The sequence below is a fragment of the Salvelinus sp. IW2-2015 genome, linkage group LG18 (assembly GCF_002910315.2).
Source record: "Salvelinus sp. IW2-2015 linkage group LG18, ASM291031v2, whole genome shotgun sequence".
Classification (NCBI taxonomy): Eukaryota; Metazoa; Chordata; class Actinopteri; order Salmoniformes; family Salmonidae; genus Salvelinus; species Salvelinus sp. IW2-2015.
Window position 1 is genome coordinate 27058700 of NC_036858.1, and position 20424 is coordinate 27079123.

At 40.5% G+C, this 20424-nt stretch overlaps 1 protein-coding gene across 2 annotated transcripts in view; it reads right to left on the minus strand.

Moving 5' to 3' along the window:
* Nucleotides 1-7620: 7620 nt before the first annotated feature.
* LOC111978690 (phosphoinositide 3-kinase adapter protein 1) overlaps nucleotides 7621-20424 on the minus strand; it is a 31920-nt gene continuing 19116 nt past the window's right edge. The window contains exons 10-17 of one of the 2 annotated variants that reach the window (XM_024008901.2): nucleotides 19468-19716; nucleotides 19298-19360; nucleotides 18984-19183; nucleotides 18763-18835; nucleotides 16700-16867; nucleotides 16150-16220; nucleotides 14172-14272; nucleotides 7621-8314 (exon numbers count right to left, since the gene is read on the minus strand). In XM_024008901.2, coding sequence (XP_023864669.1) covers nucleotides 8200-8314; nucleotides 14172-14272; nucleotides 16150-16220; nucleotides 16700-16867; nucleotides 18763-18835; nucleotides 18984-19183; nucleotides 19298-19360; nucleotides 19468-19716 — 1040 coding nt within the window. In that variant the 3' untranslated portion in view covers nucleotides 7621-8199. The remainder of the gene's footprint in view (nucleotides 8315-14171; nucleotides 14273-16149; nucleotides 16221-16699; nucleotides 16868-18762; nucleotides 18836-18983; nucleotides 19184-19297; nucleotides 19361-19467; nucleotides 19717-20424) is intronic. The other variant, XR_002879202.2, reaches the window with a different exon arrangement.

The following is a 20424-nucleotide window of genomic DNA, read 5'->3' on the forward strand; positions in this document are numbered from 1 at the left end:
AAGAATGTATTTCACTTCACGCTGCGCCTTGGTCCTCCTCTCTTCCACATTACGACGAACGTGACAAGTTATTTAAATTGCCGATCAGTTGCACGCATTAGATTGACGGTAACAGTCAGTCAGATTAGGCTACAGGTATTTTTATTTTTTATAAACACTGGCTGTTGTTGACAAGAATATTCAGTTCATATACACATTACTAATGTTTAATTCACTGATTGAAATTGCGACCCCATCCTCAGTAGCCTATTCCAGCAGGATATTTGAAAACACAGGCACTTCTTACCTCAAAATTGCTAAGCTATTCATGTTGAATAAACTTGTAAGTATATTTGAACTAAGCAAGCTGCTAAATCGTTCTGTTTACATCTTGCCTACATCTTGGCTAGGCTACTGTAGCCTATCTGAAATAAGATTTAGGCCTATCAGGGGCTATAGGCTACCTGCATCTACAGTAAAACTGTTTTCCCTTTGTCTTTATGGGGTATTGTGTGTAGATTGATGAGGATTTTTATTTATTTAATACATTTTAGAATAAGGCTGTAATGTAACAAAATGTGGAATATGCCAAGGGTTCTGAATACTTTCTGAATGCACTGTATCTAAGCAAGACATGGCAAAGTTGAATTACAACCATAAACCCAGATTGTATTCTGTAGCCTATGCCTACTGAAATGACAAGTAAATCTTGCAAATGGTCTTAACATCTGGCACATAACAGCACAATTGCCAGAAAATAGCCTAGCATTCGTTTTTTTGTCCAAGTGTTTCTTGCGCAGAGATTTCAAGATCCTCTGTCCAACTTTCATCACTCAAAATCTCCTGGTGGATTTATCTATAGCTATGCACATGCGCAAAAGGGATTTATTTACAATTATAAACCGGGTTTGAGCCCTGAACGCTGATTGGCTGAAAGCAGTGGTATATCAGACCGTATACCATGGGTATGACAAAAAAATACTTTTTACTGTTCTAATTATGTTGGTAACCAGTTTATAATAGCAATAAGGCACCCCAGGGTTGGCACTCTGCGTTGTGTAATGCTTAAAAACAGCCCTTAGGCTATATACCATATCCCCTCATGCCTTATTGCTTAATCATAGTAGTCAGACGAGTTAAATCAACATCCATTGAAAGAAAATGATCTGGCGAGTTTAATAAGGGCAAATTATATTTTCTCTTGCAACATATTCAAATGTGTTTATTACATCATGTCATAGTTCACAATAATAATCATTTTGATGAAAACCGAACTTTGCTTCTAACGTCGTTAGCTTATTGTATACATTTGGCAACTCTTCTCTTGCTGTGGAAAAAAATTTGTGCATATTTTCAGGTCAGGTTTTGAGTGGTCATTATTATAGAAATTTTAGCTAGACCTGGCAACCCTGTTTATGTGGAAGTTTTTTTTAAAACCTTTATTTTAGAAGGCAAGTCAGTTAAGAACAAATTCTTATTTACAGTGACGGCCTACCAAAAGGCAAAAGGCCTCATGCGGGGACGGGGGCTTGGATTGAAAATAAAATTAAAATATAGGACAAAACATACATGACAACAAGAGAGACAACACTACATAAAGAGAGACCTAAGACAACAACACATGACACCACAGCATGGTAGCAACACAACATGACAACAACATGGTAGCAACACAACATGGCAGCAGTACAACATGGTAGCAGCACAAAACATGGTACAAACATTATTAGGCACAGACAACAGCACAAAGGGCAAGAAGGTAGAGACAACAATACACCACGCAAAGCAGCCACAACTGTCAGTAAGTGTCCATGATTGAGTCTTTGAATGGAGAGATAAAACTGTCCATTTTGAGTGTTTGTTGCAGCTCGTTCCAGGTGCTAGCTGCAGCGAACTGAAAAGACGAGCGACCCAGGGATGTGTTTGCTTTGGGGACCTTTAACAGAATGTGACAGGCAGAACGGGTGTTGTATGTGGAGGATGAGGGCAGCAGTAGATATCTCAGATAGAGGGGTGTGAGGCCTAAGAGGGTTTTATAAATAAGCATCAACCAGTGGGTCTTGCGACAGGTATACATACAGAGATGACCAGTTTACAGAGGAGTATAGAGTGCAGTGGTCCTATAGGGCCATTTTTTTATTTTTTATTTCACCTTTATTTAACCAGGTAGGCCAGTTGAGAACAAGTTCTCATTTACAACTGCGACCTGACCAAGATAAAGCAAAGCAGTGCGACAAAAACAACAACACAGAGCTACACACGGGATAAACAAACGTACAATCAATAACACAATACAAAAATCTGTATACAGTGTGTGCAAATTAAGTAAGGAGGTAAGGCAATAAATAGGCCAATAGTAGCAAAGTAATTACAATTGAGCAATTTACACTGGTGTGATATATGTGCAGATGAGGATGTGCAAGTAGAAATACAGGTGTGCAAAAGAGCAGAAAAACAAAAACAAATATGGGGATGAGGTAGGTAGTTGGTTGAATGGGCTATTTACAGATAGGCTACGTACAGCTGCAGCGATCGGTAAGCTGCTATGACAGCTGATGCTTAAAGTTAGTGAGGGAGATTATAATTTGTCCAACTTCAGTGATTTTTGCAATTCGTTCCAGTCATTGGCAGCAGAGAACTGGAAGGAAAGGCAGCCAAAGGAGATGTTGGCTTTGGGGATGACCAGTGAAGTATACCTGCTGGAGCGCGTGCTATGGGTGGGTGTTGCTATAGTGACCAGTGAGCTGAGATAAGGCGGAGCTTTACCTAGCAAAGACTTATAGATGACCGTATGATATCGTTTAGGACCGTGAGCGTGGCTTAAGTGCACCCGTGACCAGCTTGGAAACCAGATTGCATAGCGGAGAAGGTACAGTGGGATTCTAAATGGTCGTTGATCTGTTTGTTCATTAGGCTTTCGAAGACTTGGTGGCGGATAATTTTAGGAAGAGAGGGTCCAGATTGTTTAGCCCAGCTGATTGTAGGGATCCAGATTTTGCAGCTCTTTCAGAACATCAGCTGTCTGGGTTTGGGTGAAGGAGAAGCGGGGGGGGGGGGGGGGGGGGGGGGGGGGGGGGTTGGGGGGGGGGGGGGGGGGGGGGGGGGGGGGGGGGGGGGGGGGGGGGGGGGCTTGGGCCAGTTGCTGCGGGGGGTGCAGAGCTGTTGGCCAGGGTTGGGGTAGCCAGATGGAAAGCATGGCCAGCCGTAGAGAAATGCTTATTGAAATTCTCAATTATCGTGGATTGGTGGCAAATCTGATGGCCGAATGGTAAAGAACATCTAGCCTCTCGAGAGCACCCTTACCTGCCAATCTATAAATTACATTCAGGTCACATGCACTTAATCAGGAAACCAGCCCCGAGGCCGATTTGTCAAACAACTGTCTGAACACGGAGGTAACCATTCAGTGTGTCATTACTATTGTACATTCAGTCCCTATGGATCATTCAGTTGCTTTCATGTCTATACGTGACATGAGGGTTTGTGCAGACAATCAATAACAGCATAATCCATAGCATTTGTCCAGAGGTTGTTTATTATTTAGCTCATACAGTGGGTTGGTTATGCAGTAATCATATTTGCTTCCAACTGCAGAGCACAGTACAGAAGGTTGAGACAGCAGTATCTAATTCATTGTGTCATTTTTACAGATACAGACTAATTACAGAGAGAACCAGGTAGGCATATAGTTTACAGTGGAATGCAATGTACTGGAATGGACATTGGGCACGCAAGATATTATAATAAGAATGGTAATTTCAGAGCTCGGACTCATTTTTCCCTTCGCTCACACAGCCTATTCACACTCACATTTTGAGATGAATGCTAGTTTGTAAATAGACAACCATCCATCCACCCACATGTCATTATACTGTACGGTACCTTTTGTACAGTAGCCACAAATCAAGTTAAATGGGGTTACCTATCAGTGCCGCATAATATGCATTGCATTATGCCCATACATACCACTGATGTTATTCATGTATTTACCTACATACTATGTTGCCATATGTTGTTTCTGCTCTAATGAAAACAGGTACAATATTCTGAACCAATTAAGAGTAAACTAAGAAAGAGTTCAAGTGATGTTGTTCAATGTGCAGCAGGCCAATAGTAGACTATTGTCTTTTGTAACCAGATAAAACATGCAAAGAGCGTTCCATGACAATAATAAACGTTAAATTATTTCGTTCCATGATTTGGGATACTTCATTTTACAAAGCTATACACTAGTGTCTAGTCTAGTGCGACACAAGGATGAGCAGCGGTCGTGTGTATGGTTGCAGATATCAAATGGATGTGTCTTTACTGCAGTATAGCTTCAACACAACGACTGTACTGCCGTCTGAAGACTAAGTCCCAGGCCATGTTGGTCCCACTTGGAATACAATAAAAGCCCACCAATGTAGGTAATAGGCTAATTTTAGAATTACAATCAAACACTCGAGACATTACCGCAAGTACCTCGGCGCACAGAATCAAACACAAATTTGTCAGGGCATTTGTTACCAAGGGGGCGAAATTATACAACATGAGCATGATGCAAATTGGCTTTTGTAGGCTATTTACAGTATCTGACGCGCAAATAAAGCATTTGAGATAGAGACAATAAAATGGCAAACGTTTACCTTTGTTGCAATCCAGTGTTGTTTATCAATATCGCTCCCACACACGGCAAAGAGGTCTGTGCTACAATGTACAGTCAGGACAGTGAGCTACACAGCACCCACCAATCACCCCGACAACGCATTGTACCTCACTCCTTGCTCATAGGCTACATGCGTATTTCCCTCCTTGAGGACAGGCAAGGGAGGGAGGTGGTTTCAGGACTCATTGTCATATAATGGGATATCTTCAAAACTCTTACATTACAGGCTTCTTACACATTTATGATCCTTAGAATGTTGATGGATCATTTAATTAAATACATTATTGTCAAATATGAAATTCATGTAAGATTAAATTAATGCATTTGATTAATTGCAGCGTATGAGGTGATTGTATTTCTGACCACTGTGCATAGTGACTCAGCAACAGGTGCAAATGTTAGAAATTAATACACCATAAGAGTAGCCTATTGGATCTGTCTTGGGCTTGTCAGTTAAGCTACATATGGTACTTGCAGTATGAAATACACTCAAATGTAAGCGAACAATAATGTGTTGTGCTGTGCAGGTTGACAATGACACCAAACATCAAAGCAACAGACAATAAACACATGATATTTCATTGTGTATATATTATAAAATATAGAAGTAAATAACTGTTTTGAAATAATGCCTAGCATGCCAAACATCACCGAACAAAACATTGTATCTCATGTACAGAGCGCCACCAAGTGGCTGATATTGTACCATACAGTATGTACAGTGTGCAGTGTAAAACGCTTGTCTAGGAAATGAATGTTCATGTCCATGTCTTGCAGTGCACACCAAACATTAACGCAACCAGTAGCGACCCGTCATGCTGGGCCTTTCTAGATAAAAATAATAATAATAATAAAGCCGCAAACAAACATGGTCTCTTTTTTTGCTTTCTTGCGTAAGGCAGCTCCAAAATGCAGCTGTTACAGCCTAGCTCAGTGCTTTCTGTGGTGGTGGGGCAGCCATCGGAAAATACTAAGCGTAGGGGTTGGTAATGTTCTCTAGTTGCGTCGTGATTGGCTTAGTGTTCTGTCACTCATGAGGACACTACGTCACCGCCAAATCTAAGGGTAGAGCTCGAACATTCAAGCCCCTTGGATGCTGCCATAGAGTTACATTAGAAGTGCCTATCCAAGAAGGCTCAAGGTCATTGGCCACAGATAAAAGGAAGTCAAATTAAGTTATATCTACAGCAGCTTTGATTGGACTCATCATGTTAACGTCATATTTTCAAAATCTTTGCTAGCAAGCTAGCAGTCATCATCATGAATCACGTTGACAATCTACTGGAAAATCCTTTTTAATCTTTGTCATATGAAGATAAATAAAGAAGAGAAATTATAGATAAAACGTACCGGTGCTCATCGGCCATTGGACGTAAACATTACGCAACAACTTGGAAATTGCAAATTCAACAATGAGTGGTTTGGAAGGAATCAGTGGCTAACTGCAAGCATTGCAGGGCAATCACTAGCCTGCTATTCAGTGGAGTGGGTGTGTGGTCCAAAGTTTGGGTTTAATGGTCTCTTTTCCAAGCTTAAAAGGATAAACATTCAACATTGGCCATGGTGTCAATCCAGCATGACTTCTGCCGCGCTCAAAACAACTGGAAACTCAGAATTGGAAATCTGATTTCAGTGAGTTCAAGACAACTGGGAACTCTGAAAAAAAACTAGCTCCGATTGGGAAAACATGTTTTGAACGGTCATCCAAATCGGAATTGCAAGTTTGGAACTCAGGCCTCTTTCTAGAGCTCCGACTTGAAGATCCCTGAGGTCATCATGATTCAACCTTGTTTTTTCCCGAGTTCCCAGTTGTCTTGAAAGCACCATAAATCCAGAGAATGCCAGACTTTGATGACCAAGTTTGATGACAAAATTTGCCCACGAAGGACCGCAGCACCAGCTTCCTGTTCAAGTGAGCACAACACAACAAGGTGAGTCCAAAAATGTATTGTATGCTGCTGCATAAATGATGTAATATGCCAGGGAGATATGTATACTGTAGCTAAGAAAGTAATACTATGTGTATGTTGTGTAATAAGCTGTTAGTAGCCCATGTGCCTCACCCTAACAATTAGGTCCTGTTTCCCCTCCTAATTTCGCCTACTGTTCTGACTTGATGGTGCACATGTAGCCTATAGCCTGTTTAAAAGAAATGTAATCATTGAATATTGTTAGAACTTTCATTGTCTGCTTATATGCCCATTTTATTGAACAAATAGTTATATTGACTACGTCCATCCTACCTCGCTCATTAAGGTCTTAATCGAAATTACGGATTGCCTCTTATCCACTCGTCGTTCCCTTATGCCATAGTTTGTACATCTCAATTGTCAGTAGAAACCACATTTGTTTAAGCAAGTCAGCCATACCGGCTATGTTTTTTTAAAAGGCAGTAAATGAGGCTGAAGGAACTGTTTCGCTGCCAGACAAGGCTCCGCTGATAGCCAGGTGTAGCAGTGGTAAGGTGTTGGGACTGCTGTTGAGACTCTGCTGTTGGGACAGCTTTATGTAGGCCCTAACAGTATGTGGGCACCGTTTGTCACCGTTATAGTGCAATTAATGTAGTTTTTAGTGTTGGGTTGTGGGTTTGCTGGCATGCATCTAAAAAAAAGACACACCAAGATTTACATGCTAAAATTGCCACTGAACTCAACATATTTATTTTTAAACAGATTACATGAATGTTTAAACTTTGCATTTGTAAAATCAAACTTCATTGTGTGATCGGTTGTATAATACAGTAGTACGCATGCACAAGCTTGATAAACAAACACAATCTTTATTTGATCACTTTGTTGAAAACCCTTTACAATTCTAACGCATGCAGTTATTACAAGATCCATGTACAGTATCAATGGGTCTATGGTAGGGTTGGGGTCAGTTAGAATTCAAGTCAGTCAATTCTGAAAATGATTGAAATCTAAAATTCGAAACAAATAAAAACTTTTGAAATGAATAGCTTATTTTAATTTTATTAAGAAGTCATTAAAAAATGGTTTCCCTTTTTTTATTACATTTCTACAGGCCCATCTCTCAGCGGTTCACCTAAAAAGTGACGGGGTGTGCTTTGTTGTTTGAATCCAAGATTGGCCATTTAAATTGGAATTTCAGTTTACTTCCTGAATTGACTGACTTGATGATCATGTTCTATGTGCTTCTGTTCTACACACTCAAACCTTGTATTACCATGTATTCTGATGTTCATATAAATCAGCGATCATCAACTAGATTTATTGAGCAGGGTGCCGGAACATAGTTACACATAATTTATAGACTGCAAATTGACCACAAGAAGCCCAAACAGATATAATAATTGACTAAAACATAATCATTTCAAACCCTGCTTACATGTGTATACGATCACATACTGTATATCTCTCTATTATGCATGGGAATACTTTGGAACAGTGTTTCAAAATAAAAATCAACTGATTGCAAATGATTTGCTGGCGTTTTTACAGTCTTTTATGCCCCCCCCCCTAAAAACAAAACTAATAAATAATACTGCCTGATTAGACATTGATATACATTTTGGAGGGCAGACATTCAAAATGATACAGCAGAGATGTGCGTCACCGTGTTCTCCGGGGTATGGGAGGGGGAAAGGTGGTCCTCTGAGTTGGTCTTTTAGGAAGTGCTCGAGTGGGGCATGATGTGTAACGCTCCTGCAACAAACTCTCTGAAGCCCTAAAATGTATAACAGATAACAACATGGTTGTTACACTTGGCATGACAAATTAAACAGAGATTAAGCACTGCAGAGTGTATTCGTGTGAGTCACACAGTATTTTCAGTCATCTCAAATGAGTGTGTCTCTCAGGGGAATTATTAAAAGAGTCAAGGTGTTGTAGAGGTGTCATTCTGTAGAACGAAAACAGTCATAATGTCAGCTGCAGTAACTGGATATTTTTTTTTTTTTTTTTACATTTCAACATATAGCCTATAACCCAGTTAGACTTACATCTAGGATAAAGACCCACGAGAGCAGTTTTTTGGCAATCATTAGGGTCGGGTTGGTTTTGTGGTTGGCAGTTTAAAATGCACATCAACTCGGATTACCCAAATTATTTAGTTTGAGATGCAAAATTCACAGAACTATCAACAGAAATATACCCGGACCAGTTTCATTACAAGTAAGAAGAATAAATGGTAACACTGCATATGAATACCCTCTTCATGATGCATATTTAACTCCTTATGAGAAATGCATTACAATGGAGAAATTGGGCGCTAATAACTGCTCATAGACATTCAAACTGCATTATGACTAAGGCCATTGTCTTACGTCAGATAGCGCTTCAATTCTGCCTGCACTGATTATGTCTCGTATATCGCAAAGGGTAATGGGATAGCTCGAAAGTAGTTCTGCTACTCCGAGTCAATATTCAGGTGATAATAAGGCATTCCACTAGACCACCATAGTCAGAGGCTGGCACTAAGATAGCATTGAATGAGCTGTATACCGCCATAAGCAAACTAGAAAACACTCACCCAGAGGCGGCGCTCCTAGTAGGCGGGGACTTTAATGCAGGGAAACTTAAATCAGTTTTACCAAATTTCTATCAGCATGTTAAATTGCAACCAGATGGAAAATAACTCTGGACCACCTATACTCCACACACAGAGATGCATACAAAGCTCTCCCTCGCCCTCCATTTGGCAAATCTGACCATAATTCCATCCTCCTGATTCCTGCTTACAAGCAAAAACTAAAGCAGGAAGAACCAGTGACTAGATCAATAAAAAAGTGGTCAGATGAAGCAGATGCTAAGCTACAGGACTGTTTCGCTAGCACAGACTGGAATATGTTCCGGGATTCCTCCAATGGCGTTGAGGAGTACACCACATGTGTCATTGGCTTCATCAATAAGTACATCGATGACGTCCCCCCCACAGTGACCGTACGTAAGGCAGGGAGGAAGAGGAGTTAGAGATGATTGGAGGGATAGAGATGTGGAGTGGGAGAGAGGAAAAGGAGAGTGAAGAGGACAGAGAGGAGAGTGGAGGGAGAGGGGACTGGAGGTAGAGAGAAAGAGGAGAGTGAAGAGGGAGAGGAGGACGGAGAGGAAGAAGCAGAGGGAGATTAGGAAGCAGAGAGAGCGGAGGGGAAGAGGGAGAGCACACCCGAGAGGGGCGCCTACGTCCCACCATTCATCCTTGTACCACACAGCCTGGGCCTAAAGTGACAGTGGCAGGGGTTTTGGAGTTGTTTTTAAAAGTGGTAGGAACTTACAGTTGAAGTCGGAAGTTTATATACACTTAGGTTGGAGTCATTAAAACTTGTTTTTCAACTACTCCACAAATGTGTTGTTAAAAACTATAGTTTTGGCAAGTCGGTTAGGACATCTACACAAGTCATTTTTCCAAAAATGGTTTACAGACAGATCATTTCACTTATAATTCACTGTATCACAATTCCAGTGGGCCAGAAGTTTACATACACTAAGTTGACTGCATTTAAACAGCTTGGAAAATTCAAAGAAATTATGTCATGGCTTAAGAAGCTTCTGACATAATTTGAGTCAATTGGAGGTGTACCTGTGGATGTATTTCAAGGCCTACCTTCAAACTCAGTGCCTCTTTGCTTGACATCATGGGAAAATCAAAAGAAATCAGCCAAGACATCAGAAAAAAATGTAGACCTCTACAAGTCTGGTTCATCCTTGGGAGCAATTTCCAAACGCCTGAAGGTACTACATTCATCTGTACAAACAATAGTACACAAGTATAAACACCATGGGACCATGCAGCAGTCATACTGCTCAAGAAGGAGACAAGTTCTGTCTCCTAGAGATGAACGTACTTTGGTGTGAAAAGTGCAAATCAATCCCAGAACAACAGCAAAGGACCTTGTGAAGATGCTGCAGGAAACAGGCACAAAAGTATCTATATCCACAGTAAAACACGTCCTATATCGACATAACCTGAAAGGCCGCTCAGCAAGGAAGAAGCCACTGCTCCAAAACCGCCATAAAAAAGCCAGACTACGGTTTGCATCTGCACATGGGGACAAAGATCGTACTATTTGGAGAAATGTCCACTGGTCTGATGAAACAAAAACAGAACTGTTTGACCATAATGATCATCGTTATGTTTGGAGGAAAAAGGGGGAGGCCTGCAAGCCGAAGAATACCATCCCAACCGTGAAGCACGGGGGTGGCAGCATCCTATTGTGGGGGTGCTTTGCTGCAGGAGGGACTGGTGCACTTCACTAAATAGATGGCGTCATGAGGAAGGAAAATTATGTGGATATATTGAAGCAACATCTCAAGACATCAGCCAGGAAGTTAAAGCTTGGTCGCAAATGGGTCTTCCAAATGAACAATGACCCCAAGCATACTTCCAAAGTTGTGGCAAAATGGCTTAAGGACAACAAAGTCAAGGTATTGGAGTGGCCATCACAAAGCCCTGACCTCAATCCCATAGAAAATTTGTGGGCAGAACTGAAAAAGTGTGTGCGAGGAAGGAGACCTACAAACCTGTCTCAGTTACACCAGCTCTGTCAGGAGGAATGGGCCAAAATTCATCCAACTTATTGTGGGAAGCTTGTGGAAGGTTACCCGAAACGTTTGACCCAAGTTAAACAATTTAAAGGCAATGCTACCAAATACTAATTGAGTGAATGTAAACTTCTGACTCACGGGGAATGTGATGAAAGAAAAGCTGAAATAAATCATTCTCTCTACTATTATTCTGACATTTCACATTCTTAAAATAAAGTGGTGATCCTAACTGACCTAAGACAGGGAATTTTTACTAGGATTAAATGTCAGGAATTGTGAAAAACTGAGTTTAAATATATTTGGCTAAGGTGTATGTAAACCTCCGACTTCAACTGTATGTCTGTTCCAGAGCTTGAGGAGCTATTGAGCTATTACAATGTTGGGTGCACAATGGTGGAAGTATGTGTTTGGGGGATGCTCAACATTTCCATCATAAATGCGTGCATTGTGTGGTGGACCCTGCAAAGGCCCCTTCCCAGAAACCGCAGGCGCTGGTCCATGAATGCGTTAAAAATGCAACTTGGGCATTCACTTTGGGATATGGCTACAGTGGCAGGAAGAGGGGAGCTAAGAGTGTGGCACCAGGGCATGTGGACCGAGTTGTCACTCATTTGAAAGCAGGTGAAGTTTGAAGGTTGCAAGAGAGGTTGTGTGTTGTGCATCCCAAATGGATGCAGGGCAAGGAGTGGGAGATGTTTAGAAACCTTCTTTGGGTGCTCTACGTGTTCTGTGCCACTTTTCAGGATGGGGCCATGCTTCCAGAAGTTCCATGACATGTTGTAGGCTAAATGCAAACACTAAAGTGACAGTGTGAAATATGAATTTGTCCTACGCATCTTTTATTGCCTTTGAACAGTTATGTTTTGTATCTTCTCTCTTTATCTGTCTCTATCTATTACTTGTTGCATCCACTGCATTGTTGTAAAAGTAGGCTACTCTTTCTACATTTTGTGTCAGGCCTGTTCTGTACCTAATCTTATTGAGAGTTTACCTACATTTTGAAATAGTCTCTGAATAGTTGTTTACATTTTTACATTGTTACAGAAGTAAGAATCGTTGTCAATCAAATAGCCTATTTGTGTGGGTTTTGAACTATTTTCTGAATATTGTCCTCTGGTCACATTTTGGATAATTGTTTTATTTATATGTAAATAATATTTATAAGTATAGCATATTATACTTGGAACATTTTCAGTGAGTCATTTAGTCACATTTACTTCAATTTAAATACTCTAGGATTATTATTAGTTATTCTGCCTATTTCATGGAGAGTCATATGAGGGCGCAGTGATATTGTTACATTTTGTACTGTTTTCATTTTTTGAATGGCGGTTTGAATTTGAGTTCCATGTCCTACAAGACAGATCGGCTGAGGGACGAGCTTTACGGAGGAGTGACGGAATCTGATGTGAGACCATGGACCAAGGCCTTATGAAGCAAATGTTCATATGAATACAGGGAACATAAAACTAGGCAATAAAAGCTTTCTATGAGTAGCCTAATATACAGCAAGTTGTGGTAAAAGCCTTTTGATGTTAAACTCTAACTCAATATACACTGAGTGTACGAAACATCTGCTCTTTCCATTATATAGACTGACCAGGTGAAAGTTATGATCCCTTATTGTTGTCTCTTATTAAATCCACTTCAAATCAATGTAGATATTAAATCCACTTCAAATCAATGTAGATGAAGGGAAGGAGACAGGTTAAACAATGATTTTTAAGCCTTGAGACAGTTGAGACATGGATTATGTATGTGTGCCATTCAGAGGGTGAATGGGCAAGACAAAACATAGAAGTGCCTTTGAACAGGGTATGGTAGTAGGTGCCAGGCCCACCGGTTTACGTCAACAACTGCAATGCTGCTGGATTTTTCATGCTCAACCGTTTCCTGTGTGTACCAAGAATGGTCCACCACCCAAAGGATGTGGACCTAATATCAGGAAGGTATTCCTCGTGTTTGGTATACTCAGTGTATATCCACCTCTCTACCTTGTGACAAGTTCTCATTTTAGATAATAAAGAAAAAGTTGACATGAATATAGCCTATCTTCAAACTTCAGGTTTCCTCTCTGACAGTGCAGTCATCAGTCAGCGAGTATATCCTCTTTATCATATCGTCATCTCACTTTTACCACTGTGTATAATGCGCACTGATGTGTTTCTCAAGTTGGCTTGTCTTTTCAATGTGTAATATCCTCAAATAAACTACTGGTTTTCATATGACTCTTTATTGAGCTGCTATCTAGACTACAGCATTAATAAATCACCTTGTAATATTGTAACATTGGTTGTTATACTGCAATATTAGACCATTTGTGATTCTATACTGTCATAATACTCACATTGCTGTGGTACTATGATGGTGAATTTCCGTCTAACCCAGTGTTTTACTCCGGCTCAGGCTGCTCTAACTTGGAGCCAAGGCAAGGCCTTGGGTACTTTTCAGCTGGTATTTACATAACAATGGCTAGCTGTGAACTTTAACACCTTCTCACAACAGTCTTGAATGTCACACTCTAGATGGAAACACAATAACACTAAAGCTTACATGAACATAAAACACTGTCAGCCCACTGGTGTGGGGGAAAGTCTAATCGGAAAAGCATCATAAGTTGACATACATTTAAGTTACATTTTGTTGTTGATTTCTGTGAGCCGGAAGGCAAGTCTGCTGTTTGTGATGACGGTGTGGCAGGTAGCCTAGTGGTTAGAGTGTTGGGCCAGTAACCGAAAGGTTACTAGATCAAATCCCTGAGCTGACAAGATACAAATCTGTCGTTCTGCTCCTGAACAAGGCAGTTAACCCACTTTTTCCTAGGCTGTCATTGTAAATAAGAATTTGTTCTTAATTGACTTGTCTAGTTAAATAAAGGTAAAATATTACAGATTCTATTTTTAACTCCTGCAATGTTGCCTTTCTGTAATTCCATGTTGCATTACATGCAATTACATTCTGTAATAAAGTTACATCAAGTTTCTGTGATCCTGACACAGGAACGTATGAAAGGGCCTCTCTTATCCAGAGACTGGGCTTACCGGTCTGGGAGTCGTGGAGGGATTCTGGGGGGAGGAAGTAGAGGTGTGGACTCAGCGATCCTTGGGGGTCGTGGAGGAAGAGGGAGGAGGTCAACTGTGTCCTTTCCATGGATCAAATCAATATACAGCATAATTAATAATCAGGTTATCGACAAAAGCGCCATAAGCGCCATTGACAGAGAACATTGTAAATACATTGACAAGAGTACTTTGTAAATAACTACAGTCGTGGCCAAAAGTTTTGAGAATGACACAAATATAAATTTTCACAAAGTTTGCTGCTTCAGTGTCTTTAGATATTTTTGTCAGATGTTACTATGGAATACTGAAGTATAATTACAAGCATTTCATAAGTGTCAAAGGCTTTTATTGACAATTACATGAAGTTGATGCAAAGAGTCAATATTTGCAGTGTTGACCCTTCTTTTTCAAGATCTCTGCAATCTGCCCTGGCATGCTGTCAATTAACTTCTGGGCCACATCCTGACTGATGGCAGCCCATTCGTGCATAATCAATGCTTGGAGTTTGTCAGAATTTGTGTGTTTTTGTTTGTTCACCCGCCTCTTGAGGATTGACCACAAATTCTCAATGGGATTAAGGTCTGGGGAGTTTCCTGGCCACGGACCCAAAATAACGATGTTTTCTTCCCTGAGCCACTTAGTTATCACTTTTGTCTTATGGCAAGGTGCTCCATCATGCTGGAAAAGGCATTGTACGTAACCAAACTGTTCCTGGATGGTTGGGAGAAGTTGCTCTCGGAGGATGTGTAGGTACCATTCTATATTCATGGCTGTGTTCTTAGGCAAAATTGTGAGTGAGCCCACTCCCTTGACTGAGAAGCAACACCACATATGGATGGTCTCAGGATGCTTTACTGTTGGCATGACACAGGACTGATGTTAGCACTCACCTTGTCTTCTCCGGACAAGCTTTTTTCTGGATGCCCCAAACAATCGGAAAGGGATTCATCAGAGAAAATGACTTTACCCCAGTCCTCAGCAGTCCAATCCCTGTACCTTTTGCAGAATATCAGTCTGTCCCTGATGTTTTTTCTGGAGAGAAGTGGCTTCTTTACTGGCCTTCTTGACACCAGGCCATCCTCAAAAAGTCTTCGCCTCACTGTGTGTGCAGATGCAATCACACCTGCCTGCTGCCATTCCTGAGCAAGCTCTGTACTGGTGGTGCCCCAATCCCGCAGCTGAATCAACTTTAGGAGACGGTCCTGGTGCTTGCTGGACTTTCTTGGGCGCCCTGAAACCTTCTTCACAACAATTGAACCACTCTCCTTGAAGTTCTTGATGATCCGATAAATGGTTGATTTAGATACTGGCAGCAATATCCTTGCCTGTGAAGCCCTTTTTGTGCAAATCAATGATGATGGCACGTGTGTCCTTGCAGGTAACCATGGTTGACAGAGGAAGAACAATGATTTCAAGCACCACCCTCCTTTTGAAGCTTCCAGTCTGTTATTTGAACTCAATCAGCATGACAGAGTGATCTCTCTCACTGATATGATGTCAGCTGGTCCTTTTATGGCAGGGCTGAAATGCAGTGGAAATGTTTTTTGGGGATTCAGTTCATTTGCATGGCAAAGAGGGACTTTGCAATTAATTGCAATTCATCTGATCACTCTTCATAACATTCTGGAGTATATGCAAATTGCCATCATACAAACTGAGGCAGTAGACTTTGTGAAAATGTATATTTGTGTCATTCTCAAAACTTTTGTCCATGACTGTACATGGTGCTTTCCTAAGTATGATTTATACAAATCAAGATGCTTTAGATCAATTACAAAGGTGTTTATAATGTAATGCTTTTGATTTGACTCAATTGGATTTAATGTCTCTCAGCAACTACATGTAGGAATAAGGATAAGCTATTTAGCTTTGTTGACTAAGCCATGTATTCACAAAGACAGAAATATACCAAAAGCGTGTTGGGTGATCTGGGCTTTGAAGAACAATTTGGCCTTACCTCAAACTCAGGCTCAGTTCCACTGCTGTAGCTAATGTTACTATGTGTGCTGAGTCTGTTACTGCCACTACCTGAGAAAGTAAAAGTAAAAACTATACGCTCAGGAAAGAAACACGACAAGTAAATGTGAAACAATTTCTTGAAGAGTTAAGAGCCTGTAGTAAGATGTGATGAACTCCCCTCTTCAGACAGTAGGCTTGAGTACACATTATAGCTATAGACGATTGCGACTCAGAGAGAGCAGCTGAGTAAAGCAACAATAATGGGGAGAGAAATGTAGCTACCGGTCTAATCTTTTAGACATAATGACATAGATGATATGGAAATAATCAGAGTTGATCAGCACAACAAATGACCACGTGTTGCAGATTTCATCACCTCTGCGAAGAAAAGTATATTCTATAAGAACTAAAACAGATTTTTGATCAAGACAATCCACACTAACATCATCTTGTAATATATCCAACATCAGAATTACACCAGCTGTCATTTTTGACTGCCATCCTGACATAAGGATCATAGTGACATGAAAATGACAGATAAGACTCACTGGATGTGCTGGAGGTACTGCCAGTCTTCCAAGTGCTTCTCTGGATTGGCCGGGCCACAGGAGGGGTTTCGGCCATGACCTGTGGGGCAGGTTCGTACACAGAACAATCCAAAGCCATGTTGGAGCCCCAGTGAAGGTTCCTCTGCAAAGGGGCGCTTATCTCCAGACCTCACAGGGAAGAGGCCAGATCAACAATAAGCATCAATCATCAACAATAAGCTAAATGTCATATATACAGTACATATATGTTCCAAAGTATTTCCATTTAAGTGTTTTACTGTAACATTATCATGATTTTATACTGGACAAAAGTATATACGCAACATGTAAAGTTTTATTTCAGTCCCATGTTTCATGAGCTGAAATAAAAGATCCCATATGCACGAAAAGCTTATTTCTCAAAAAAAAATTGCACAAATTAGTTTACATCCCTGTTAGTGAGCATTTTTCATTTGCCAAGGTAATCCATCCACCTGACAGGTGTGGTACATCAATAAGCTGATTAAACAGCATGATCATTACACAGGAGCACATTGTGCTGGGGACAATAAAAGGCTACTTTAACTTCTTCTTTGTATTTTTTTGTACCATCATATTTGAAATGCAAGAGAAAGGCTATAATGTATTACTCCAGCCCAGGTTCAATTTAGATTTTGGCCACTAGATGGCATCAGTGTATATGCACAATTTTAGACTGATCCAATGAACCATTGCATTTCTGTTCAATCAAGACTGCCCAAATGTGCCTAATTTGTTTATTATAGCTTTTCATGTTCAAAATTGTGCACTCTKCTCAAACAATAGCATGGTATTCTTTCACTGTAATAGCTACTGGAAATTGGACAGTGCAGTTAGATTAACAAGAATTTAAGCTTTCTGCCAATATCAGATATATCTATGTCCTGGGAAATGTTCTTGTTACTTACAACCTCATGCTAATTGCATTAGCCTACGTTAGCTCAACCGTCCCATGGAAGGGACACCGATCCCGAAGAAGTTTAAAATGTGCAGTTTTGTCACACAACACAATGCCGCAGATGTCTCAAGTTTTGAGGGAGCGTGCAATTGGCATTCTGACTGTAGGAATGTTCACCATACTTGAGTAAAAGTAAAGATACCTTAATTGTAAATGACTCAAGTAAAGTGAAAGTCACCCAGTAAAATACTACTTGAGTAAAAGTTAAAAAGTATTTGGTTTGAAATATACTTAAGTATCAAAAGTAAATGTAATCGCTAAAATGTACTTAAGTATCAAAAGTAAAAGTATAAATAATTTCATAGTCCTTATATTAAGCAAACTAGACGGCACCGTTTTTTTGTTTTTTGTATATACGAATAACCAGGTGCACACTCCAACACTCAGACATCATTTACAAACAAAGCATTTGTGTTTAGTAAGTGTGCCATATCAGAGGCAGTAGGTATGACCAGGGAAGTTCTCTTGATAAATGTGTGAATTGGACAAATTTTCTGTCCTGCTAAGCATTCAAAATCTAAAGAGTACTTTTGGGTCTTAGGGAAAATATATGGAGTAAAAAGTACCTAATTTTCTTCAGGAATGTAGTGAAGTAAAAGTAAAGTACAGAAAAAATGACTTCAGTAGTACTTTGAAATATTTTTACTTAATTAAGTACTTTACACAACTGATCAAATGTGACCACTAATGCTGTCTTATGGACTGACATAATTGTAGGCATAGTCAAAGAGGAAAGGCCAATAAAATACAAAATTTACACTTCAGTAGCCTGATAAATGAAATGTGCAAAGTTGTCATCAAGGCAAAGGGTGGCTACTTTGAAGAATTTCAAATATAAAATATATTTGGATTTGTTTAACACTTTTTTGGTTACCACATTATTCCATGTGTTATTTCATAGTTTTGATGTCTTCACTATTATTCTACAATGTAGAAAATAGTAAAAAATTAAGAAAAACCCTGGAACGAGTAGGTGTGTCCAAACTTTTGACTGATACTGTAATTGCAGTTGAAGTGACCTATAAAATACAGTATGCTCTTGTCACATGTAGAGGCAAAGTATAGAAGAGTCTCCAAATATGCCTACCAATCTCCTTCCCAAGCTTCTCCCTCTCTTTATGGCGTCTGGAAATGCTGTCTCGTAGTCTTTTCAGATTTTCCTGTGACAAAAAAATATTTTCTGAATTCATGGAGGTAGTATTTCAGATAATCATTGTACCCCCAAAAGCTAGGCCCGGGCCACAGAAAATATCTGTTTCTTGTGTTCTGCCAAGAGATATGAGTATTAACTATAATCTACTACTGTACCTGTTGATAGCGCAGAGACTGAGATCTCCTTTCCTGGTCAAACTGCCAGGTCTTGAATTCCTGCACAGCATCATCCACACTCAGGACCCCCACCTTCACTTTCTCCTGCAAGGCTATGAGCTGCCTCTGGCCTGGGGTCTTCATTCCAGCATAGGGGTCGTTGGAAGAGGAGGTGGCGGCTCTGTCACTCACAGGCCTCACTGGAGGTTTGGAGTCACATACATTGTTTACGAATTAGTGGAGAAGCTGTGATTCAGGGCAATGTGCAATACATAGAAAATAACATCTCAAGTGATGTTCAATTTGATATGTACCTGTGTTTGACGGGATTTCTCTGAGGTTCCTCTGTGGATTTGATTCTTCATTTCCCGAAAACACTGTGAAAAGCATAGTCATTCACCTGGACCTTAAATACACCACTGGTTTGGCGACTTATGCACTAGCTAATAGCTTTGGAGAACACTTGTGCTGTTCAGTCATGTACCTCTTGAGATGTAGGTCTTGGACTCCTCAGGCTCTGAAAACGTCACAGGTCTCGGAATTGGAGCTGGTGGACGGTTTAAAATGTCTGGGATATAGGTCGCATTCTCGTCCACCGTGTCATAGATTTCATCTTGAACACACATGTTGTAAGGGTCTTCCTCCTCAAACCCCTCTGGTTCTTCCACCTGGTCTCCCACCTCTTCATTCGCTGTATGCTCACCAACTTGGGCCACACCTGCATCAGGTTTCCCTTAAAAAGCCACATCATTTGTAAAAAAAAGAGTACATCCACAAGTCCAATTACAGTACAATGCAGTACAGTATTTTGTAGTGAAGTTTAGACAACTGTTGATTGCCCCTTGAGCCAGATGTGAATGCTCTGGGGACATAAACTTACCCAACCAGTTTAAATACAATGAGAACCCCATCAACCATTGAGGGCCCATAAGCAGACAATTATAGTGCATTCAGATAATATTCAGACACCATCATCAATCTACACTCAATACCCCGTAATGACAAACACAAACAGGTTTTAGAGATTTTTGCAAAGTTAATAAAAATCAAAAACGGATATATCACATTTACATTTAAGTATTCAGACCCTTAACTCAGTACTTTGCTGAAGCACCTTTGGCAGCGATTACAGCGTGGAGTCTTCTTGGGTATGATGCTACAAGCTTGGCACACCTGTATTTGGTGAGTTTCTCTCATTCTTCTCTGCAGATCCTCTCAAGCTCTAGGAGGTTGGATGGGGAGCATCGCTGGACAGCTATTTTCAGGTCTCTCCAGAGATGTTCTATTGGGTTCCATTCTGAGCTTTGGCTGGGCCCCTCAAGGACATAAAGAGACTTGTCCTGAAGCCACTCCTGCATTGTCTTGGCTGTGTGCTTAGGGTCGTTGTCCTGTTGGAAGGTGAACCTTCGCCCCAGTCTGGGGTCCTGAGTGCTCTAGAGCA